The sequence below is a fragment of the Cervus elaphus genome, chromosome 4 (assembly GCF_910594005.1).
Source record: "Cervus elaphus chromosome 4, mCerEla1.1, whole genome shotgun sequence".
In the NCBI taxonomy this organism is placed as follows: Eukaryota; Metazoa; Chordata; class Mammalia; order Artiodactyla; family Cervidae; genus Cervus; species Cervus elaphus.
The window spans coordinates 40,354,359-40,380,728 of record NC_057818.1 but is presented as its reverse complement, the minus strand read 5'-3'; the positions used below and the strand labels follow the sequence as shown (position 1 = coordinate 40,380,728).

The 26,370-nt window shown below is 39.7% G+C and overlaps 1 protein-coding gene across 1 annotated transcript in view; it reads right to left on the bottom strand.

Moving 5' to 3' along the window:
* The window catches only part of HYDIN (HYDIN axonemal central pair apparatus protein), a 348,507-nt gene that overhangs the window by 276,918 nt on the left and 45,219 nt on the right, over positions 1 to 26,370 (bottom strand). Inside the window, 1 exon segment of the mRNA XM_043899028.1 lies at positions 7,011 to 7,210. Within this exon segment, the coding sequence (XP_043754963.1) occupies positions 7,011 to 7,210 (200 nt within the window).

The following is a 26,370-nucleotide window of genomic DNA, read 5'->3' as shown; positions in this document are numbered from 1 at the left end:
GGACATCTGTCTCTTGAAAATAGAATTTAGGCAAGGAGACCTTATGAAGAGGTAGGGTAGATCTGGGAACAGGAAATAATTGAGTTTAATTGCCCTGGAAAGGAGCAGTAAGAGAGAAGGTGGATCTGATCACGATGTACCTTAAATAACTTTCAGATCTCTTCCTCTTAAAACAGGAAACCCAGCCCATTTAATTCTTTCCATGGTCCATTTCACTTCTTTGAATTGCTTGTTTTTCAAAGTAATGTGCTGGACAATGTATCTGGCAGGCTAAGCTGTTTCTGATTATTTGCTTCAATGCAAGCATTTTTAGAGTCTTCATTCCTTAAAATCTTCCCTTAGATAATGAACTTCATTTCAGAAAACCTAACCTTCCTTCTGAGGGTACGGAGCTTACAGTCTGGGTAGCACTTGGTGGTACCTGAGATTATCACTGCAGGATCTCAAGTGCTTCCTACCATGGACAACTGTTAACTTTCTCTGGTGCTCTCTGCTTGGATTGCCCTTTTCTTTCACTACTTTCCCTTTCCTTTGTCTGTCCATCTCCTGTACCTTCGGCACCAATCCTCCGATGAACTCCAGGCACTGCTGTAGGGGCACCATAAGGTAGTAGTTACTAGCCTGGAGTCAACTGAATGAGTTCAAAACCCACATCAGTCATGAGTTTGAGTAAGTTACTCAAACTTCAGTCTCCTCTCACCTGCAAAATGAGGTAATGACAGCACCTATTTCACAGGATTGTAGTGAGAATTGAAGGAGCTGACATAGGTAAAGTGCTTAGAATAAGTCTGGCACGTAGGAAGAGCTAAACAGATGTTTGTCATTATTTTTGTTATTGCTGCTGTTATCTCCCTCACTGGCAGCCCCTAGATGGAAAAGGAGACAAAGGATGATCTTCAGAATTCAGATGAGATCAGGTATTTGTCACTGTCCTTTCAATCCTTCACTCTGCTCCAGAGATATCATGAAAAACAGAGGACATAACACCTTGTTCAAACAACTTCAGTGGCCCCCATAATTTATGTAATAAAGTTCAAAGTTCTAGACATTTAAAGTCCCAAGTAATCTGCTTCCAACCAGTTTTGGCTTCCTCATTAAACAGATACATCTGTCCAAATGTCCTGTATACCTGTCACATTTCACATCAGGCTGGGGTGGACGGATGGGAGGGCTTTAGTCTCTTCACCCATAACCCTCCCAGCACTGCAGCTCCTCTTCCTTCCAGCCAGACAGTGCCCCCTACATACACATTCCAGAACTGCTTGAGTTTTATAGGAACATTCAGTGTTTTCCCCATCATACTCCTTCCAAAGTCACCTATCAGAGCCCAGACTCAAAGTTACCTCTTAAATTGAATCTTTCCAGATTCTCCCTCTTATTAATAAAGTCTCCTTCCTCTCAGGGGAAGCTGTAACTTTATTTTTACTTTTTACTTTGTACTATAATAAGTTTTCATGCCTGTCTCTCTCAATAGCTAGAGACTTTTGAAAGGAAAGAGAAAGCAAAATTTCAAGAGCATGTACTCTACTCAAGAGCTGGATTTCATATATGTCAATCCTTTTAATCCTCAAAAACCTTGAGAAAGTAGGTCCTATTATTTGCATTTTAGACACGAGAAATGTTTGCTCTAAAAGCACATACAACCGGCCCAAAGCTACCCAACTAGTGAGTGGTAGAGCAGGGATGGAAGCCTGCCTTCAAGTTCAAGTTCTCCCTATCTCCCCAAACTATCCCTGAATGTGGAAACCACCTGATTAGATTTATCTTTGTGTCTCTCACCAGCCCATGCACAGCTCTTTACTCATAAGAGCCTCTCAAAACATGTTGAATTGAATTATAATCAACTTTTAAAGGGAAATTAAAAATATATCTATTTTTTACTTAATCTTTCTACCATTTCGGGGGAATACAGAAGGAGCAGACTTCTGGTATCTCAAGAATTTCTACTTGATGGGAGATGAAGGCGAATCTTACCGTCTTTAAAGTTTTTTCCTTTCTTAAAGGCTCAGAAAGAATTAAGAACTGGCCCCAGCTTCCTGGCTTTGAGAAAAACACTGTAGTATTTTCTTCTATCTCTGCTTCCCTTGTTCCTAATATTTTTCTTCCTACACTGTGTTTTCATTTTCTTTTCAAACATTTCTCAGTAGCAAAATAACAGTTTTGGAATGAATTAGTATTACATTACAGAACCTAAATTAATTTTCTATGGACAAAGGGATTCTTCTTAGGACCTCTAGAAATCCTAATTCTAAAGAGTGGTAACAGTTTCTTCCTTTTTGTGCTAATTGTTGGGCTTACATTACACTAAACTTCTTCAGTGGTTAGAAAGTCACCGGGGAGAGTCATTGCTACTTAGAGCTGCCTAAGCTTCCTCAATAAATCAGACATTAATTGGAGAGAGTGTGTTAAGTTCTGGTGCTTAAACATTGTCTATAATTTGATTCTGTACTTCATTTTACTAAAGGCAGACAGACAGAAAAGGCTAGAGAATATCAAGTACCAGAAAATGATCTTACAAAGAGGTAAAAGGTGCTGTTCCTCCAGGGTATAAGGCTGGCTCTGTCTACCAGAATGTCTGGTTTTGACATCCTCATTAATACTGCATACTTGATCAGGGAGGGAATTCAGGTTTGTGAAAAATCATGAGCCATGAGAAAGATTTTGAGTTTTTGTTCAATTCATTATGAACTGCTCATAAGAACTAAAATATCCCATCCAAATGATTCAATATTTTAGCAGAAGGCTAAATATTGGTTGTATTATATTAAACACTGAATATGAAATTAGTATTTTTTTCCTTTAGAGAATCTTTCTTATTAATTGATTCCTAAATTGAGATTTTAGATTTTAAAATTGCTTCTTCATTCTTTCTATTTCACCTTCCAAAATTAATCCTACTTTAATAGTCAAAGTTATTCTGGTACCTACAAGAGTTTTAGGTCAAATCTGTAATAAAGTTGAAAACTTATTGTTTGTGTTCTCTGTATATTTTACAGCACATTGAGGCTCCTTTTATAGTGTAAAAAAACATTATGCCTCTTTTATAGTACTTGGAGCATGTTTTTTATTTTAAATTATTATAGAGGTTTATAGTTGTAGCTCTGCTGTTGTGATATACTGTTGGTTAGACATCCTATAAACATTTATTGAGCACTTATTTATTCTAGACACTTTGCTAGATGCTGGGGACATACAAATGAAAAGAGATAAAATCCTTGCTTTTGAGAAGCTCATATTCTAATGGGAGCAACAGACACATAGAGTTTTACTTTTTGTTATTTATATGAACCTATTTATAAACTTAACCATTAATTAAGCCATTATTTCAATGAAAATAATATGATTTGCTTTTTTTAAACAATTTCCTAAAAGATATATCTAACTGTATAATGACCATAAAAGAAGCAAGACTTTTTGACTTCCCAAACTATTACTGATCCACTATGTCTGTTGACAATCATGTTGTCAATGAAAGAGGGGTCCTCAGTCCTGCCTGGGCAACATAATCACCTATGCATTTTTTAGAATAGATAGTCATCAGGGGATCTCCCCAGACATTTGGATTTAATACAATGTGACCACAAAATCAGCTGCATTCTTCAGAAACCAATTCTGGCGAACTTAGACAGAAAGGGGATTTATTGGAAGGATTTAGAAGTAACTCGCAGAATCTACATCATGGTTGGAATACACACATTTAGAGGAAAGAACGTAAAAGTACCATTTGATGCAGAACCTACACAGGAAAACAAAAATGAACAGGAAATTCAACTGAAAGATTTGATCATATAGAAGATGAAAGCTATGAAAAGCCCAACTTAAGATGGTAAACTAGCTCAGGGATTGGTAACAGCAGTAAGCCACTTCCATCACTGTGCTAGAGACCAAAGGAGAGGAGGAAGTATTAGCAGATCCTGGGGAGCGGGTGGAAGCTGGAACCACGGCAGGTCTGTCTGACAGGAGCTAGAAGGGTAGAGGAAATGCAGCCACTTGCTGGGGCCTCTGCTGAAGTCGGAAAGGGAGAAAGAGAAATACTCTGACTTCTTCCCACTCTCCAACCTCCTTCTAGTTCCCACCCCGCTGGACAAACGCAGCTGGAATACAGCAGGTCCACAGGCTAGGGAGGCTAACACAGCCCAACACTGATGCTGAGCAAAGTCTACAAGGGCAAGGAATGGATCTTAAGGTAAACAAGGCCAGGACTGGCCCATGTTTGTTTTCAATCCAAGTTTTATATTAACTTATTGGAAGAACTTGAATGAGTCATTTCCCTTCTCAGACCTTACTTCTTTCATCTGTAAAATTAAAATGTGGGACTAGAGTTTCTAATGTTATCATGATTCCTGGCTAGTCCTTGAGTTAGCTCACCATTTTACCTTAGAAGTGTTTCCACATTATGATTCACTTCCAGTTGTATGGATACAAAAGTTTTAGATCTTTTCCTGCAACTTCATACTATTAAATCTGTGGGAGGGGGGATCGGGATGGGGAATACGTGTAACTCTATGGCTGATTCATATCAATGTATGACAAAACCCACTGAAATGTTGTGAAATAATTAGCCTCCAACTAATAAAAAATAAATAAATAAATAAATAAATAAAAATAAATAAATTTTAAAAAAATAAATAAATAAATCTGTGATTTCGTTTTACTTTATATGAATGTATTGCCATTTATGTGTAGTTTTGAAGATTCAGCCAAACAATTCAGGAAGATATGCTGCCTGTGTTTGTTTTTCCACCTTACGTGGATTCTCTCTTTCACTGGAACAATACCAATGTAACAGGAAGTTTTTAACGTGTATTATGGATGGCGGTTATGAAGGGTCTTTTTTCTTAATGAAAAGAGATTGGTTCTTTCTAAGTGACAGTGAGCCAGTTGAACAACTTGCTCCCTTCCCTTCAATCAAAATATGAGTCTCACCACAAAATGCAAACAAAAGCTTTATAAGTACTTTGACAATCTGAGGAGACACTGATTGACAAGAGTTTTTCCTTTGCCTCTGCTGACTGATTTATCTAAAGTGGGTCAGAGTCCTGCTTCCACCTAGGAGGTAGAAAGCTTGAAAGAGTGTTTCTCCTACCTTAACAATGAAAAACGCCAGATAAACCACAAAATCACAATTTTTCTCAAACCCATTAGAGAGCTGACATTGCAGGGCCAACAAAAATGGGCAATGCCCTGCTCCTAATTAAGATGAGACGTGTGCTGAGGAGTTCACCTGTGGCAGGCAGAGCATTCCCACAAGCAGAAGAAATGATGAAAGAGGATGGAGCAAAAACAAAAGACATATTTGAAGAGATAATAGCTGATATTTTCCAAAAATAAGGAAAGATCCAAGAAGCTCAGAGAACATCACGCAGGATTAAGATCAAAACAAAATAAAAGCAAAATAAAATTCTTAAAAAATAACCAAAAACAAAATCCACACCTAGATTCATCACATTTAAACTGCTAAAAACCAAATATCTTCAGAAATCTTGAAGGTAGCCCAAGAAAAAGATATAATTACCTATAGACGAACAAAGCTAGAAATCTCTAAAATCTCATTAGAAAAATGTAAGCCAAAAGCCAATAAAGTGACATCTTTCAAGTACTAAAAAATGTATATATAATTCTATATTCATCAAATGTATACAGAATTCACAACTCTATAGAAAAAAAACCTTTCAAAAATGAAGACAATATGCTTTTTTTCAGGTAGACAAAAACTGATAGAATATCCACTAGATTTGTGCTACAAGAAATATTAAAGTAGATTTCAGCCAGGAACAAATGATATCAGACAGAAACTTGAATCTACATGAACTTGTTTACAGATAGTGATGCTCCTAGGACACATGTAAGAATAAGCACAAATTCCCTCCTGTGGGATGTGCCTCAACCTACATTATGGCATCCCTGCTACTTATAACATAGCAGACCAAGTAACGTGAAAACTATCCCACCAGAAAATACCTAGGAAGTCTGGATAAAAAAGTAACTTACGTAAATGTACAGCTAAGCGTGTGAAAAAAAAGAAAAGGCAAATCCACAGGATTCAAATCCTCAGGAAAATAAGAACCAGAGCAGTAGGCGACTGAGCCCTTGAAGCCTGGGTTTTAACAGCCCTGCTAAACCAGGAGACACGGTCTTGGGATGGTGAAGTGAGGGGGGACTGGCAACAAAATCCCCATATAAACCTGAGAAACGTCAAAGACTACCAAAATATTAGCACAAGGAAAAATGTCTATCTTGGTTCTAAGGGAGGGAAATAGGGACTCTAGGGAATTCATATTGGACACGTGTCTTCTACAGGTTTGGGGTTCAGACATGCATGCTCAGTCCAGGAAACCCTAAGCCAAGAAATTCCCAGAAGGGCAGTGTATGTGGTCTAACCTTTGGTAACCAGGCAGAAGTAAATGCTAATCCTTTCTGAAGAGATGTATCCTTAAAATAGCAAAGGATTCCACAGATAAAGCCCTTATGAAAACGAATTCATGATCCAGCTCAGGATCTGCACTATTTTTCAAAAAGCCACAGCAAAGAACTTGACCTTCTGTCTCCTGTCTTCCCAGGCTGGCCATTCTTACTATGGTCCTGCTCATCAGCCAGCATTTTCATGTCCCATAACAACTGTTCTTTCCTGTCTTATAAGAGAGGTCCTTGAGGGCCATATTTGTACTATCTCACTGTCTACTACACTGTAGCTACCAAATAAATAATCAGATTAACATTGAACACCTTCGCTTACTAGCTGTGTGCTCTTGAGCAAGTTATGCAATCTCTCTATTGCTCAGTCTCTTATCCAGCATTTCAGAAAACCACTTATACCCAAATAGGTAACCTTGAATTTTGGTTTTCTCATGGGATGAAGAGGAAGTCTGCCCCATGTCAAGGAGGTCTCCCATCCTTGCAACTGAAGATTGTAATAAGCAGTTGCATCTTGACTGCTATTCTGGGAAATTACATGTGTGGACTAGATTAGCTAGAAATCAATCAAAACCAAGAGCTGAAGGAATGCATACCTATGAGTTTTGATGTGAAACACAGAATCTTTGTTGCCAATGTTTCGTACCAGCAGGGTCTTCTGAGTGCTGTATTTGACAGGGCACGTGGAAAAATTCAGCTTGTCTGGAAAATCTATGATGGCTCGTGCACCTCTAGCTTTGATGGGCACAATAAACTTTTCTCTTTCAGTAACACAGGTCAACATATGGGCATAATCCTACAAGAGAAGGAGACAATCATTACTTGTGAAAACACCAATGATCCAGATAACTATAAGAAATATGGCTATATGCCAAGCATCTTGGAAACAGTGTAGTGTGTGTGTATATATATATATATTCTATGAAATCTTCTCCAGAAAGATATACTTTCAATGAGATTAATTAATATCCAATGAGATTAATTAAAACCTACAAGCCAATAGAGAAGCTTATACTTCTTGTGTTTCTCAGACATTAGGGAGCTGGGATGCAGGATAGTTGAGGTGCATTCTTCTTTAGACCAGAGGAGGTTCACACCAGCAACTTCATGTTCTCCTTTTAAACCCTACCTACTTATCCTTCAAGCCATCTATTAGACTGATAGCTCCAATTAATGGTCTCTAACGGCACTCTTGCAATATGACTGTACAGCTTCTCCATCATGAGTTGAGTCTATTTCTTCAACTGTGTTCTGACCAATGGAATTTGGTAGAACTTATGCTGTGCCAGGTCCAGGTTAAGGCCTCCAGAAGTTTTGGGCATTTCTGGTCTAGATCTTTAAATCATGCCATGTAAGTAAGTCTGGTCTAGCCTACTGCAGGATGGCAGCCCAGTTATCCCAGCCAGGGCCATGCTAGACCAGACTGAGGCACCAGATATGTGAGAGAGCCCAGCCAAGTTAAGCAGTTGCTTACTCAACTCATGACGGGGTCCCATCAAGTTTATCTAAACCATAGTCTTATGAGCCTTAATACTTGAATTTGGGAGTGGTCTGTCATTATACAACAATAGCTAAAGAACACAGAGCCATTTCAAACCTCACCTCATGTGCAAAGCCATTACTGACCATTCCAAATAAAAATGTGAGGGTCTTGGGCATCTATCTTCCCTGTCATAAGTCTAAATGCATAAATACAACAGAAGTACTGAATCGAGTCACCCTTTACCTCCTCTCATAAAATTGGAATTCTTACCCTCAATGCACCAGAGTAAAGTTAAAAGTAAACCCTCACCAACAAGCAAATCTAAACGTGAAAGCGAAGTGTCAACAGTCCCCTAAAGAATAGGCCAGAAGCTCAGAAGTCACCGTGAAAGGAATTTGCTATCTAAACCAGGATCATTTTCCTTCAAGTTTCCCCATCATTTTAGCGTGTGTTTTTGGCTGCAAGGCAATCTTGATTAAGTATTATGGCCTCTTGGAACTCAAGTTTCCTTTTGGTAATCACATAACAAATGGTTTTCAGTGGTGAGGATTTTAAAACCTCTTTGGACTTGAAGTACTGAGCAGAAAATGGGAACGTCTGACAAACTGACAATTAGACCTTAAGGCCATGCACTCAATTTCATGAAATCCACAGGACAAGTAGGAAGCAGTGGTACCATGTCAATCAGTGTTCAGGTGCCAGGCACTGAGCTGGGTCTGGGTACAACACAACTGAGTAGTAAACACAGACATGGTTCACCTCGAGCTTACACAGTGATGGCGGAGACAATGAATGAGTAAATAAAGCGACCTAATGTACAATGTAATACATACACAAATACATGAAAAATATAAAGATAAAACAGCTAGGTGTGGTCTCATGACACAGCCTTACATCTGTAGTCTCTCTGCCTCCCTGAACCCAGCAGCCCAATCAGCATCTCAATGGCTACAAACTTACCATGGCCCAGAGCAAAGTCCCTGACTAATGCCATTGCCTACAGCTGTGCAGAGAGGCCCTGCCAAGGGAAGGAGTGGGGCCTGAAATCCAGTTCACTCTGACAGTGCCTACTGAATCAGTCTACAGGAGCAGCCTTTTCTCATGCCCACAAGAGCTCCAGAATGCTGACTGAAGGCCTGCTCATGACCTTCTTTCCACTTTAAATCTGTCCCTTTACTGCCTCCCTATCTCGGTACTGGCATCTACATCCTTCCAGTGGTCTGGATTTAATACTTTGGCATGAGACATCCTTAATTGCTCTATTTCTCAATTTCTTAGTAAACATATAGGACTGACCCTCAAAATATATCTAGACCACAATTAGGTCTCACTATCTCTACTCTGCCATCTTGACCTGACCCTACCCCCTCCAATCTTTTCAGGATCTTCTAACTGGACCCTTTATTTCAAACCTTACTCCCTGAAACTCTATCTTACACACAAGGGCCAGACATGTCAGCTCGGGAGGCTCCTCTGTTCAAAATCTCCCAAACAGAGAGGTGGGGTGCGCTGAGTGCTATTATCTGGCACCCCTGTCACTTCTCTAGCCACACCTCCCTCCCCCACTGGCTCCTATCCTCCAGCTACAGCCTCGCCTTCTGCTCCTTGAGTATTTTAGACATGCTCTCCCTTCAGAGCCTTCAAACTCAATGTTCCTTCCATCCAGAACACACTTCCATGTAGTTATTCACATCACTCGCTCCCTCACTTTCTTCAGGACCTTGCAAAATGTCCATTGTCTCCCCTAGGCCTCCTCCGACTGCCCTACTGTAAACTTAACTCTCCCTCTCCTGTCTCATCAACCTGAGCCTTTCATTTGCTTTAGCTTTCCCAAAGTGACCTTATGTGCTTCCTATTTATTGAGTCTATTTTATGCCTACCCCATATCTCCATGCCGACAGGGATTCTGCCCACTGTACTGACTTCACATACCCAGTGTTGAGAACAGGACCTGGTATTTAATAAACATTCAACAGGTATTTACTGAAGACAGACAAATGAGTAATATGATGCAGAGTGAAGAGAAATGAGACATAAGTGAGCAGGGAAAGGCCTCTATGAGAAGGTGACATTTCAGCAGAAACCTAAGTGAAGGGAGAAATGATACCAGGGGGGTGGGTGGTAATTTGAGCAAAGGATGACTCAGAGACCGTGGCCAGAGGGGAAAACGGCAAGGAGAGGTTAGAGATACAGCAAGGAGGTGGTGGGAGGCCAGATGACATAGGAGCTTGTAAGCCATTGGGAGGACCTGAGGACGGCCAAAAACATGAATGATGCTGAAAGCTGATCATGATGTACCTGACTTGTGTTTTAGAAGAATGACTAGCTGCTATGTAGGCAATGAACCGTAAAGAGGCTAAGATGAAAAAAGGGTGGCCAGTTAGGAAGCCACTGCAGCAGTCCAAGCAAGAGATGACACTGACCTGGCTTAGTATAATAAATGCTTAGCCTAGTGCTTGGTGAGTAGTAAGTATTCAATGAATGTTAGTTGTCATTACAAAAATGTTGCATAAAACACAATGATTTGCATAAGGCATGTAGGAAAAACTCAATTTATGTACTCTTGTTGTTGGGATAATAATGGTAATCCTGGTAATTAATGATGATAATAATAGAACAGAATAATTTTGGAAAACAACAAGGACTTTGAAGAAAATAAAATGGTGAAGTGACACCATAGGAAGGGGCTGCTTTAGGTTAGAACAGCCAAGAAGGCCTCCCTGAGGACGTGAGGATGGAGACCTGAATAGGAAAGCATCCAGTCAGGTAACATCTAGAAATGGTGAGGGGAGTTGCAAACATAAAGTTCCTAAGGTAGGAGCAAGTAATGAAAATTAGTGGGCAGTATTCATGAAATTTAAGTAAATTTCATGAATTTCATGAATTGGACTCAGTTCTTCAATTGATTCTGGTTTCTGCACGGTAATAGCAGGCTCAAAAATTATGCCATTCAGATATAAGGAAGTACAAGTCACATGAAGCATACTTGATCCTAGAAAATGCCACAGAATTCAACAACGAAACAGTCTAGTCTGATTACATCAGAATCCTAAAGAGATAAGTACTATTTTCACTTTTTCTTAGGAGATCAAACCCAGCAAGCAAAGGTTTTGTTGGGAATTAGAAACTGGAAAGCTGCTGGCATATGTGGAAACTTAATATTAACTGAGGCTTTGACAGAGAGAACAAAAGATGCTGCTGAGTCCACGATGAGAGGTGATCTGCAAGTAATTTTTTTTATATTTACATAATTCTCTGTCTTGTTCTATAAGGAACTGAAGACAGCTGAAAATAGTGTAGGAGGCTAGTTGAAATATTCACAGGGATGTGTTCAAATCTTTTCAAATTTCCCAATGAGGAAGATTTGAAATTTTATCAGAACTATATACTTTTTCATAATCAATTCACATAAAAGAATATGAAGAAATTCTTCACACAACTCCTTAAAAATGTACTCTAATCACTAAAGTTCTATATTTAAGATGACTATATTAGATTATATAATATACAATTATATATTGCTCTATTGGCTTAAAATTAATTCATGTATTGTGACTTGGGAGGATTTTTCAGCCTGCAAGCTAAGCAACTGCTTTAGCTGATGTACTTCCTTCTACTGTACTTAAATTCAGAGCAACCAGGTCACCATTCAGAGCCAAAATATTTATTCCAAACTCTTTCTCCTGTACTATGAGAGACTTAGTCATGAATTACTTTACATCCTAAAATGCTAAATGGTCTCCAGATGAAATTTCCAATCCAGTTTTTTGTCCAATAGCCTTCCTTCCAACATGCCTATCCTCCAAACTTAAAAAAAAAAAAAAAAAGATGCAGTGGAATACTAAAGTGGCAGATTTGACTCTGAGAAGTGGAAAGAATGAATCTTGATTTTATATTAGCTCCGTGACAGAAAGCAAATGTGGCAATAATTCTGTCCTTTAATATCTTAGGCAAAGAAAAATGATGTCTTCTACTGTAGCAAACAACTCCCCAGGCATTCAAGAGTGAGTACAGCCCATGTGATTAAGCCCTCACTATCCTCTTTCTGTCTTTTCTCCACTCCTAAACTTGAGGTGGAATGGCTAACACAGTAAAACCAGGTGTGATTAGGACTCAGCACATCTAATACTCACTGTCCTTAAAAAACATTATAAATTTCCTAACCAGTTAAAACTACTTTACAGTATATTCTCACTCTGAAATTCACCTTTCTAAAGGGAAGAATCAGTTCTCAAGTCCTAATCAATTTGAAAATAAGACTAATCAGGTCTCATGAGCCTTATTCTCTATCACTCTTGAGTCTTAATATGATTTAGCTGAGGTCTCAGCTTCCTAGGGGCACCTAAGCTTTGGCTTGTGAAGATGCCCAAGGACTTTCAAATTTATTTTGATCACTTTTATTATTTGTATATAACAATAATGTGGTTACCTCATGATTCATGTACAAATCATCATTTAAGATAATATCCTCGAGCTTTTTTGCTAAGTTACCTTAAACCTACCAGTCTACCTGTATCTAAGTCCATTACTCTGCCTTCACTCCTGTTCTTACCTAAGACCAACTTCTTGCCTCGAATACTAGATCAACCTTTTTACTCACCTTAGGATTTTCCCGAAGCAGCAATTTTCCCTCTTCACTGAATATTCACAGCTTATAACAACGCTTAAATCGCTTAAATAAACATCAGCCTATAACAATGCTTAAATTGCTTATATAAACATTAGCTTAAACAATGCTTAAATAGCCTCATCTTAAATATTAAATAACCAACCCTCAATCTCAACACCCACCTCTAGCTACCGCCCCATTTTCCGATTACTCTTTACAGCAAAACTCCCCAATGGTGTTATTTATATTCAATATCACCACCTCCTCATTTTCCATTTTTCTTCTACCCACCCCATCAGGCTTCTGTAACCAACATTCCACAGAAACTGTTCTCACCAAGGTCACTAATGACTTCGCCAGATTCAAAGGCTAAGTCTACATCCTTGCTTTATTTGATTTTTAATAGCTTGGGGCACAGTGGATTACTTATTTTTTTCATCATAAATTGATTTTATTGAAGTATAGCTGACTCACATGTTTCAGGTGAGGAGCAAGGTGATTCAGTTATACATATACACATATATTATTTTTCAGATTATTTTCCATTATAGGTTATTAGGGATCAAGACCATCCCCAAGAAAAAGAAATGCAAAAAAGCAAAATGGCTGTCTGAGGAGGCCTTACAAATAGCTGTGAAAAAAAGAGAAGTGAAAAGCAAAGGAGAAAAGGAAAGATATACCCATTCGAATGCAGAGTTCCAAAGAATAGCAAGAAGAGAAAAGAAAGCCTTCCTCAGGGATCAATGCAAAGAAACAGAGGAAAATAATAGAATAGGAAAGACGAGAGATCTCTTCAAGAAAATTAGAGATACCAAGGGAACATTTCATGTAAAGATGGGCTCAATAAAGGACAGAATGGTATGGACTGAACAGAAGCAGAAGATATTAAGAAGAGGTGGCAAGTATACACAGAAGAGCTCTACAAAAAAGATCTTCACGACCCAGATAATCATGATGCTGTGATCCCTCACCTAGAGCCAGACATCCTGGAATGTGAAGTCAAGTGGGCCTTAGGAAGTATCACTACGAACAAAGCTAGTGGAGGAGAGGAACTCCAGTTGAGCTATTTCAGACGAGATCGGGTGCGTTCAAGGTGGTATGGCCTTAGACAGTTGAGCTATTTCAAATCCTAAAAGATGATGGTGTGAAAGTACTGCACTCAATATGTCAGCAAATTTGGAAAATTCAGCAGTGGCCACAGGACTGGAAAAGGTCAGTTTTCATTCCAATCCCAAAGAAAGGCAATGCCAAAGAAAATTCAAACTACTGCACAATTGCACTCATTTTACACACTAACAAAGCACTGCTTAAAATTCTCCAAGCCAGGCTTCAGCAATACGTGAACCGTGAACTTCCAGATGTTCAAGCTGGATTTAGAAAAGACAGAGAAACCAGAGATCAAATTGCCAACATCTGCTGGATCATCGAAAAAGCAAGAGAGTTCCAGATAAACATCTATTTCTGCTTTACTCTCTATGCCAAAGCCTTTGACTATATGGATCAAAATAAACTGTGGAAAATTCTGACCTGCCTCTTGAGAAAACTGTTATGCAGGTCAGGAAGTAACAGTTAGAACTGGACATGGAACAACAGACTGGTTCCAAATAGGAAAAGGAGTACGTCAAGGCTGTATATTGTCACCCTGCTTGTTTAACTTACATGCAGAGTACATCATGAGAAACGCTGGGCTGGAGGAAGCACAAGCTGGAATCAAGATTGCTGGGAGAAATATCAATAACCTCAGATATGCAGATGACATCTCCCTTATGGAAGAAAGTGAAGAAGAACTAAAGAGCCTCTTGAAAGTGAAAGAAGAGAGCGAAAAAGTTGGCTTAAAGCTCAACATTCAGAAAACTAAGATCATGGCATCCAGTCCCATCACTTCATGGCAAATAGTTGGGTAAACAGTGGAACAGTGGCTGACTTTATTTTTGGGGGCTCCAAAATCACTGCAGATGGTGACTGCAGCCATGAAATTAAAAGACACTTACTCCTTGGAAGGAAAGTTATGAACAACCTAGACAGCATATTAAAAAGCAGAAACATTACTTTGCCAACAAAAGTCCATCTAGTCAAGGCTATGGTTTTTCCAGTGGTCATGTATGGATGTGAGAATTGGACTATAAAGAAAGCTGAGCGCAGAAGAATTGATGCTTTTGAACTGTGGTGTTGGAGAAGACTCTTGAGAGTCCCTTGGACTGCAAGGAGATCAAACCAGTCCATCCTAGAGGAGATCAGTCCTGGGTGTTCATTGGAAGGACTGATGCTGAAGCTGAAACTCCAATGCTTTGGCTACCTGATGCAAAGAACTGACTCACTGGAAAAGACCCTGATGCTGGGAAATATTGAAGGCAGGAGGAGAAGGGGACAACAGAGGATGATAGTTGGATGGCATCACCGAGTTGATAGACATGAGTCTGAGCAAGCTCCAGGAGCTGGTGATGGACAGAGAAGCCTGGCATGCTGTAGTTCATGGGGTCGCAAAAAGTCGGACATGACTGAGCAACTGAACTGAACTGAATACATTGATGGCACGAAGAGATATTTGAGCCCCCTTTTTTTATGCCTTTGCTTTTATCATCTTTAGGCCATCCTCAAGTTGAAGAAACTACGTTTTATTTTCTTGAGATGAACTTACTTATCTCACTTTTCAAATATTAACTGCAATTTGCTGTGTGTTAGGCCCTATGCTAAGCACCTGGATTACAAGGGGAACCTAGACAGAACCAAGGAGGGCGAATTCGAGGCAGAAAGAAAACTAAATCCCTATCGTTATTTTTGTCAACAAGAATTGCTGATTGTGGCAAATCTTATAACATCTATATTCCAATTCAAAATGCTAGCACTACAGTATACTTATGGTTGGTGTGCATTGCTGTGAGCAGAACCAATACAACATTGTGAACCAATTATTCTCCAATTAAAAATTTTAAAACTTTTTCAAAAAATATGTACACCTGGATAACAAGTTATTGTAATGGTTTTCTATTCTTCTTGGGCCATGTTCTTTTTTTTTTTTTTTTAATCCATTTTTTTTTATTAGTTGGAGGCTAATTACTTCACAACATTTCAGTGGGTTTTGTCATACATTGATATGAATCAGCCATAGATTTACACGTATTCCCCATCCCGATCCCCCCTCCCACCTCCCTCTCCACCCGATTCCTCTGGGTCTTCCCAGTGCACCAGGCCCAAGCACTTGTCTAATGCATCCAACCTGGGCTGGTGATCTGTTTCACCCTAGATAGTATACATGCTGTTCTTTCGAAACATCCCACCCTCACCTTCTCCCACAGAGTTCAAAAGTCTGTTCTGTATTTCCGTGTCTCTTTTTCTGTTTTGCATATAGGGTTATCGTTACCATCTTTCTAAATTCCATATATATGTGTTAGTATGCTGTAATGTTATCTTTCTGGCTTACTTCACTCTGTATAAGGGGCTCCAGTTTCATCCATCTCATTAGGACTGGTTCAAATGAATTCTTTTTAATGGCTGAGTAATATTCCATGGTGTATATGTACCACAGCTTCCTTATCCATTCATCTGCTGATGGGCATCTAGGTTGCTTCCATGTCCTGGCTAGTATAAACAGTGCTGCGATGAACATTGGGGTGCACGTGTCTCTTTCAGATCTGGTTTCCTCAGTGTGTATGCCCGGAAGCGGGATTGCTGGGTCATATGCCAGTTCTATTTCCAGTTTTTTAAGAAATCTCCACACTGTTTTCCATAGTGGCTGTACTAGTTTGCATTCCCACCAACAGTGTAAAAGGGTTCCCTTTTCTCCACACCCTCTCCAGCATTTATTGCTTGTAGACTTTTGGATAGCAGCCATCCTGACTGGCGTGTAATGGTACCTCATTGTGGTTTTGATTTGCATTTCTCTGATAATGAGTGATGTTGAGCATCTTTTCATGTGTTTGTTAGCCACCTGTATGTCTTCTTTGGAGAAATGTCTGTTTAGTTCTTTGGCCCATTTTTTGATTGGGTCATTTATTTTTCTGGAATTGAGCTTCAGGAGTTGCTTGTATATTTTTGAGATTAATCCTTTTCTGTTTCTTCATTTGCTATTATTTTCTCCCAATCTGAGGGCTGTCTTTTCACCTTGCTTATAGTTTCCTTTGTTGTGCAAAAGCTTTTAAGTTTCATTAGGTCCCATTTGTTTATTTTTGCTTTTATTTCCAAAATTCTGGGAGGTGGGTCATAGAGGATCCTGCTGTGAATCATGTCGGAGAGTGTCTTGCCTATGTTCTCCTCGAGGAGTTTTATAGTTTCTGGTCTTACATTTAGATCTTTAATCCATTTTGAGTTTATTTTTGTGTATGGTGTTAGAAAGTGGTCTAGTTTCATTCTTTTACAAGTGGTTGACCAGTTATCCCAGCACCACTTGTTAAAGAGGTTGTCTTTTTTCCATTGTATATCCTTGCCTCCTTTGTCAAAGATAAGGTGTCCATAGGTTCGTGGATTTATCTCTGGGCTTTCTATTCTGTTCCATTGATCTATATTTCTGTCTTTGTGCCAGTACCATACTGTCTTGATGACTGTGGCTTTGTAGTAGAGCCTGAAGTCAGGCAGGTTGATTCCTCCAGTTCCATTCTTCTTTCTCAAGATTGCTTTGGCTATTCAAGGTTTTTTGTATTTCCATACAAATTGTGAAATTCTTTGAAAAATTCTGTGAAAAATACCGTTGGTAGCTTGATAGGGATTGCATTGAATCTATAGATTGCTTTGGGTGGAATAGCCATTTTGACAATATTGATTCTTCCAATCCATGAACACGGTATGTTTCTCCATCTGTTTGTGTCCTCTTTGATTTCTTTCATCAGTGTTTTATAGTTTTCTATGTATAGGTCTTTTGTTTCTTTAGGTAGATATACTCCTAAGTATTTTATTCTTTTTGTTGAAATGGTGAATGGTATTGTTTCCTTAAGTTCTCTTTCTGTTTTTTCATTGTTAGTATATAGGAATGCAAGGGATTTCTGTGTGTTAATTTTATATCCTGCAAATTTACTATATTCATTGATTAGCTATAGTAATTTTCTGGTAGAGTCTTTAGGGTTTTCTATGTAGAGGATCATGTCATCTGCAAACAGTGAGAGTTTCACTTCTTCTTTTCCTATCTGGATTCCTTTTACTTCTTTTTCTGCTCTGATTGCTGTGGCCAAAACTTCCAACACTATGTTGAATAGTAGTGGTGAGACTGGGCACTCTTGTCTTGTTCCTGATTTCAGGGGAAATGCTTTCAATTTTTCACCATTGAGGGTGATGCTTGCTGTGGGTTTGTCATATATAGCTTTTATTATGTTGAGGTATGTTCCTTCTATTCCTGCTTTCTGGAGAGTTTTAATCATACATGGATGTTGAATTTTGTCAAAGGCTTTCTCTGCATCTATTGAGATAATCATATGGTTTTTATCTTTCAATTTGTTAATGTGGTGTATTACATTGATTGATTTACGGATATTAAAGAATCCTTGCATTCCTGGGATAAAGCCCACTTGGTCATGGTGTATGATTTTTTTAATATGTTGTTGGATTCTGTTTGCTAGAATTTTGTTAAGGATTTTTGCATCTATGTTCATCAGTGATATTGGCCTGTAGTTTTCTTTTTTTGTGGCATCTTTGTCTGGTTTTGGAATTAGGGTGATGGTGGCCTCATAGAATGAGTTTGGAAGCTTACCTTCATCTGCAATTTTCTGGAAGAGTTTGAGTAAGATGTGAAGATCTTCTATTTCTTCCTGGTTCAGTTTTGGAAAGTTATACTTTTCTAAGAATTTGTCCATTTCATCCAAGTTGTCCATTTTATTGGCATAGAGCTGCTGGTAGTAGTCTCTTATGATCCTTTGTATTTCAGTGTTGTCTGTTGTGATCTCTCCATTTTCATTTCTAATTTTGTTAATTTGGTTCTTCTTTGTTTCTTAATGAGTCTTGCTAATGGTTTGTCAATTTTGTTTATTTTTTCAAAATACCAGCTTTTAGCTTTGTTGATTTTTGCTATGGTCTCTTTAGTTTCTTTTGCATTTATTTCTGCCCTGATTTTTAAGATTTCTTTCCTTCTGCTAACCCTGGGGTTCTTCATTTCTTCCTTCTCTAATTGCTTTAGGTGTAGAGTTAGGTTATTTATTTGGTTTTTTTCTTGTTTCTTGATGTAAGCCTGTAATGCTATGAACCTTCCCCCTAGCACTGCTTTTACAGTGTCCCATAGGTTTTGGGTTGTTGTGTTTTCATTTTCATTCATTTCTATACATATTTTGATTTCTTTTTTGATTTCTTCTATGATTTGTTGGTTATTCAGAAGTGTGTTATTTAGCCTCCATATGTTTGAATTTTTAACAATTTTTTTTTCCTGTAATTGAGATCTAATCTTACTGCACTGTGGTCAGAAAAGATGACTGGAATGATTTCAATTTTTTTGAATTTTCCAAGACCAGATTTATGGCCCAGGATGTGATCTATTCTGGAGAAGGTTCCGTGTGCACTTGAGAAAAAGGTGAAGTTGATTGTTTTCAGGTGAAATGTCCTATAGATATCAATTAGGTCTAGCTGGTCCATTGTGTCATTTAAGGTTTGTGTTTCCTTGTTAATTTTCTGTTTAGTTGGTCTATCCATAGTTGTGAGTGGGGTATTAAAGTCTCCCACTATTATTGTGTTACTATTAATTTCCTCTTTCATACTCATTAGCGTTTGCCGTACATATTGCGGTGCTCCTATGTTGGGTGCATATATATTTCTAATTGTTATATCTTCTTCTTGGATTGATCCTTTGATCATTATATAGTGTCCTTCTTTGTCTCCTTTCACATCCTTTATTTGAAAGTCTATTTTATCTGATATGAGTATTGTGACTCCTGCTTTCTTTTGGTCTCCGTTTGCGTGAAATATTTTTTTCCAGCCCTTCACTTTTAGTCTGTATGTGTCTCTTGTTTTGAGGTGGGTCTCTTGTAGACAGCATATATAGGGGTCTTGTCTTTGTTGTCTTTGTCTTTGTCTTTTGGTTGGTGCATTCAACCCATTTACATTTAAGGTAATTATTGATAGGTGTGGTCCTGTTGTCATTTACTTTGTTGTTTTGGGTTCATGTTTATACAACCTTTCTGCATTTCCTGTCTAGAGAAGATCCTTTAGTATTTGTTGAAGAGCTGGTTTGGTGGTGCTGAATTCTCTCAGCTTTTGCTTGTCTGTAAAGCTTTTGAATTCTCCTTCATATCTGAATGAGATCCTTGCTGGATACAGTAATCTAGGTTGTAGGTTATTCTCTTTCATTACTTTAAGTATGTCCTGCCATTCCCTTCTGGCCTGGAGGGTTTCTATTGATAGATCAGCTGTCATCCTTATGGGAATCCCTTTGTGTGTTATTTGTTGTTTCTCCCTTGCTGCTTTTAATATTTGTTCTTTGTGTTTGATCTTTGTTAATTTGATTAATGTGTGTCTTGGGGTGTTTCGCCTTGGGTTTATCCTGTTTGGGACTCTCTGGGTTTCTTGGAGTTGGGTGGCTATTTCCTTCACCATTTTAGGGAAGTTTTCAGCTATTATCTCCTCAAGTATTTTCTCATGGCCTTTCTTTTTGTCTTCTTCTTCTGGGACTCCTATGATTCAAATGTTGGGGCATTTCACATTGTCCCAGAGGTCCCTGAGGTTGTCCTCATTTCTTTTGATCCTTTTTTCATTTTTCCTCTCTGCTTCATTTATTTCCACCATTTTATCTTCTACCTCACTTATCCTATCTTCTGTCTCCATTATTCCACTCTTGGTTCCCTCCAGAATGTTTTTGATCTCATTCATTGCATTATTCATTTTTAATTGACTCTTTTTTATTTCTTCTAGGTCTTTATTAAACATTTCTTGCATCTTTTCAATCTTTGTCTCCAGGCTATTTATCTGTAACTCCATTTTGTTTTCAAGATTTTGGATCATTTTTATTATCATTATTCTAAATTCTTTTTCAGGTAGATTCCCTATCTCCTCCTCTTTTGTTTGACTTGGTGGGCATTTTTCATGTTCCTTTACCTGTTGGGTATTTCTTTGCCTTTTCATCTTGTTTAGATTGCTGTGTCTGGAGTGGGCTTTCTGTATTCTGGAGGTCTGTGGTTCCTTTTTATTGTGGAGGATTTACCCAGTGGGTGGGGTTAGACGATTGGCTTGTCAAGGTTTCCTGGTTAGGGAAGCTTGCGTGAGTGTTCTGGTGCGTGGAACTTGATTTCTTCTCTTTGGAGAGCAATGGAGTGCCCAGTAATGAGTTTTGAGATGGGTCTATGTGTTAGGTGTGACCTTGAGCAGCCTGTATGTTGACGTTCAGGGCTATGTTCCTGTGTTGCTGGAGAATTTGCATGGTATGTCTTGCTCTAAAACTTATTGGCTCTTGGGTGGTGGTTGGTTTCAGTGTAGGTACGGAGGCTTTTGGACGGTCACTTATTACTTAAAGTTCCAGGTAGTCAGGAGTTTTCTGGTGTTCTCAGGTTTTGGGCTTAAGTCTCCTGCCTCTGGATTTCAGTTTTATTCTTCCTGTAGTCTCAGGACTTCTCCAACTATACAGCACTGATAATAAAACTTCTAGGTTAATGGCAAAAAGATTCTCCCCTGTTAGGGACACCCAGAGAGGTTCACAGAGTTACATGAAGAAGAGGAGAGGGAGGAGGGAGATAGAGATGAGCAGGAGGAGAAAAAGGGGGACTCAAGAGGAGAGAGACAGATCTACGCAGTTGTCTGTTCCCAGAGTGTTCTCCATAGACCTACAAAGATTCACAGAATTGGATTGGGAAGAGAAGGGGAAAGGAGGAAATAGAGGTGTTCTGAGGTAGAAAACAGACAGTCAAGATTGGGAGAGAATAATCAACACACTCCTGAATAAAAATGGGAAATGAATATTGGATTCTTAAATGTTCACAATTTATATCATATACTGAAAAACAAAAATTAAAAATCTAGAGTAGAGGTTAGACTCTTAAAAATACTATATTAAAAACAAAAACCAAAACACACAAAAAAAATTTTAGAAATATATATGAAGTTCGGTTTAAAAATAGGGCTTCTCTTCTTTTTTTTTTTTTTATAAGGTTATAGTGTATTGAAAATGAAAATTAAGGAGTAATAGAGGAGTACTAGAGGACTTTAAAAGAAATAAGAGAAAAAGAAAAATAGAAAATAGAAGAGAAAAAGGAAAGAAAAAAAAAAGAAAGGAAAGAAAAAAGAAAAAGAATGGGAAAAAAAGAAAAAAAAAGAAAGAAAAAAAATTTTTTTCCCTAATTAAAAAAATCATAAAAATCTATGAAAATGAAAATTAAGGAGTAATGGGGGAATAATAGGGAATTTTAAAGGAAAATAAAAGAGAAAAAATAAAAAAAAATTAAAAAAAAATTTTTTTTTCTTACTTAAAAAAAAAAAAAGTAAAAATATATCTAGGAATTTCTCTGGAGCTGTTGCAGTCAGTGTGGGTTCGGCTCAGTTTCAGATAGCTCCTCGTTCCAGCTTACACTTCTCGATATCTACAGGCCCCTTCCGGTGTAGTCGGTGTTTTCTACAGGGATTTTAATCTGTTGCACCGGTCCCTTCTGAAGCGGTTCCCTTTGTTTATTTGGCTTCTGTTTGCCGGTCTCTTCACAGCCTCATTTGCGCCCTGACACAGGCGGGCAGAGGTGGACTCTTATTCAGGTAGCTAGTTCCCTCGCGCTGCGGGGAGGGGCTGGCGCTGCCGGGAGGGGCCGGCGCTGCTTTCTCCGTCTGCGCCGCTCAGGCTCCCGGCTGCTCTATATGGAGCGCGCCCCGCGCTGCGCGCGGTTCCAGCCCTCGGGTGTTCCACAAAAGCGCAGAACAAAAAGCTGCGCCTGCTCTTTGTGCCTTCCCCGTCAGAGCGGTCCAGGCAGCCAAGGGCTTGACGGGTGCACTTTCCCCAGGTGCGGCGCGCCCACTCCCTTCCGCGGTCCCAGTCTCAGTTTCCGCAAGCGCCAGTCGGGTGCGTGGCCTTCTGCCCTCCGCGTCCCCAGCCCCAGTCCCCGCCCGCGCCGGTAGGGTGCCTGCGCCCTGTGTCTCGCCGCGACCTTCCCCTCCCCACTGCCTCCTGCCTCCGGCGGGGCTGGGCCGGCCTGCAGCCTGCGAGCTCCTCTCTGGACTTTCTCGGTCCCTTTGTTCTGCGAACGGCCGGCAGTGTGTTCGGGCCAGTTAATTTACTCTCTCTCCTTTGGTCTCCCACAGTTCAAGTTGGCAACTCACAAAAGCTCCCTCTGTCCTCAGGGCACTCAGGCCCGGACCCTAGCCCAAGCAATGCCGCCTAAGACTCCCTTCCCGGGACGGATCTCCGTCCTTAGCTCTTTTGTCTCATTTTTTATCCTTTATATTTTGTCCTACCTCCTTTCGAAGACAATGGGCTGCTTTTCTGGGCGCCTGATGACCTCAGCTAGCAATCAGAAGTTGTTTTGTGAAGTTTGCTCTGCGTTCAGTTATTCTTTTGATGAATTTGTAGGAGAGAAAGTGGTCTCCCTGTTCTACTCCTCCGCCATCTTGGCTCCTCCTGGGCCATGTTCTTTAAATTTCATAGTAACAAACCAAGAAAACTATTTTGACAACAAGCTAGGTATTTTCTAAAACACAACTGAGCAAAAAAAAAAAAAAAAAAAAAGGATCACTTCATATTTTCTGTAAACCACTGCTGCCATTTTCATATGCCAACACTACTGCAAACTGAGGCTGTCTTAAGTCCAAGGATGTACCCAGTTTTGCTTTCCTATGAAAGCCCAGTATTTCTTATACTCTTTTTAATAGTAAAGATACAAATTTAAGAAGTCAAGAAAAATGCCAGGCTCCAGAATTTTGTAGTGTTATGATAACACTGACTACTATAGTTCTACTTTCCATGACATGTACACTAGGATTATTAGATAAATAACATATCAATCTTTTTTTTCAAGTCCATGTGAAAAGAGATAAGGAAAGCTGAAATGAATTTGCTGCACCTGTTATCTGGGTATTTGGCACCCTTAACAAGTTAAATCTCCAGGAAGCTAGATTAATAGATGACAGGAAAAAAAAATGTATACTGCATTATAATCTTCGACATGCTAATATACAAAGGGGACTGAAAATTCAATTGAAAGAGGACTGGCTTATTAAACTGTGGCATGCTGCAATTTACATATCTCACCCTCCAGATGTGAGGAGGGTAAATGAGAATGAAGTGTGTTCAGATCAGCAGGGGGTAGGAGGAAAAACACATATGCACTTTGGCTATCAATTTGGCCAAGTGGAGAAAGTGACACAGTGAAAAGATTGACTTTTATTCCTCCTAAAATAAATCTGGTCTTGCTACCGCTTTGCTACATTCTGGATCAGCACTGAAGACAGCAGGACTAACCCTAGCTGGCTGTTCTGTGTTCCAACAGTTGAGAGTGAATGTAGATGCCCAGATGACCGGAAAACCTACTGCAATGGGGCCCTGCTGATGGTGCAGGATGGCAGGATCTTTGTGGAAAAATGGGGACCAAAACTAGCAGCAGGTGCTTCCCCAAATACCCACCATTAGTCTTAGACAGTCAGTAAAAGACTACGTCCTCAGAAACACATATTATGTCAATTATGTCACAGCTGAGAGCCCAATCCAACACAAAATCCTAATGTACTGAAAACGGTATAAACTTCTCATAGTCAACCATTACTCTCAGCCTATCTCCTCTTACACATGCATGTAACCCTTGATAACTTTCAAATACTTAGAAGAAATACTAAAGAAACATTTAACTGATTTATTTTTAATTAGGGCTTTCCCAACAGACCACAGGAAATGTTGGTGAAATGGAATGGTAACAGGGAATAAAAAAGCTAGGAGTAAGATAAGCAGCCACAAAATACAGCCATGGAGTAATCCTCAGTGGGAATGCTGGCATTTCATATTTATAAACTAGGTACAAACTCACTTAAAATATATTATTTGCTGTATAGATAAGTAGTTCCAAAAGTCCCTCCCTTTGCTTTTAGTTTTTGATGAGCGGAAATTAAAAACATTTATAAATAAAACAGAAGAGTATAACAAACCCCATGTACTCATCGCCCAGATTCAACAGTAACTAATGTTCTGTCCTTCTGGCTTCATCTGTACCTCTATCCATTCAACTTTCTATTGCTATTATTACATTTTTAAGTTTTTAAGGTAAAATTTGGATATTCAGAAAGCATAAATCCTGAGTGTACAACTTTGACAAATGAATTCATCCATGGAATGCACACACCTATGATGACATAGCACATTCCACCTCTTCAGAAAGTTCTGTTTCTCTTTCTCAGTCAGACTGCCTACAGGTAGAATGGCACTTATTCAACAGAAGACATTTTTTTTCTCCAGCACAGAAAAAAAAAATAAGGAAAGCCAACCCCTCGAATCCAGCAAGCTTTATATTTCAAGCTGCACAAAGGCTTACTATAGCCAGTTTTTATAATAAAATGACAGTGTAGGAATTTGACCCCCAAACTAAATCCAACCATTCTCTTCACAGATAATATTCAGATATAGAACCTGGAGGAAAAAAAATCAGGACTTCAATAACGTACAGCAAAAAAGCACTACTTCTGGAGCTATTTATCTTTTTGTTTATTCCAGTAACACTCCAAACAAAAGTTCATAAACACAATCCAAGAAATGAACAGTAATACTACAAAGTGGAAAAATAATAACAGCAGTATTACATAATGAAATTTCTAACCACTCACTACAGTGATCCATACTTGGCAAATCACATTAAATCCTCTATCCCTGCTCTCTAGAAAAGTAGAAACAGCAGCAGGAACACCGCTAATGACATTTACAGCAGCTAAAAAGTATTAGTGATAGAGAAGAAGGGATTCAAAGCTAGTTCAGTGTCTGCATTACGCTCTCTGGTCCCCCGTGTCCTGGCACAGTGCGGACAGGCCCGCGCACCGTCACCGCTGCATGCAGAGCGGCATTTTGTGACGCCCACTGTGGCCTCGGTGTGTTGTCCTGTTTTGTCCTTGTTCCTTCAGTCATGCTGGCAAAATCCTTTTCTCTCCACACAAGTCCCCACTTTGCCCCTTACAGAGGAAAACTCAACCCGCAACCTTGCACTCTTGGAGAAGGGGTGGGGAGAAGCCACCCTCCCTCCGTCCCTCAAGCTAGTTCTTCCTTCCAGAAGTAACTGGAATTTACACACCTGAGGAGAGAGAGCCTGCAAATGGGCTAGATGCCTGACGGCTGTGGTGGTGCCGGGCGGAAATGACTTCTGTTTGGACGCAGGCTCTGTGCAGACAGGGGTAAGAAGACAGGGCAGGCCTCTGCTTTCGGCTGTAGCTGCCCCACTCGCGCTTGGGCGGAGCTACTGGTGAGGTGAGCCCTTCCCCAAGGGCTGGTTACCCACCGTCACTAGGGAGCAGAAGGAGGCCTTCTCTGGGCCTCAAGCCCTGGTCACATTCTTTGCCATTAATGATACCGATACTGTGATCAGCATTTGAATCTTCGGTCTCTTTCCTAAACTAGTTACAAGGTGGGGAGGAAGGATGTAACTAACTAGGATCCCAAACTTCCAAGAAGCCATGATCTCTACCCTTAGTCTCAGCTCACTACAGCTGGACCACATCTTTCCCTTTTTGGTGTCCCTCCAGCTGCACAGTCCAACATAAATATGCTGGGGTAGGTGCCAGGGAAGCATCCAGAAGGCTACCCTTCTTTACAGTCTGGCTACCTGCAGCTCATATAAGCCCTCATCACTGTTTGGCAGCCCTTTCCTGTTCCCAGTGGTGCACCACCCCTCCTCTCACCCACCCTGACCATTCCTCTCACCCACCCTGACCATTCCCCTCCCCACCACCAGCAGCAATACCATCAGTGACACCGACACCATCGACAGACAGCTCACACCCCCACCACCAC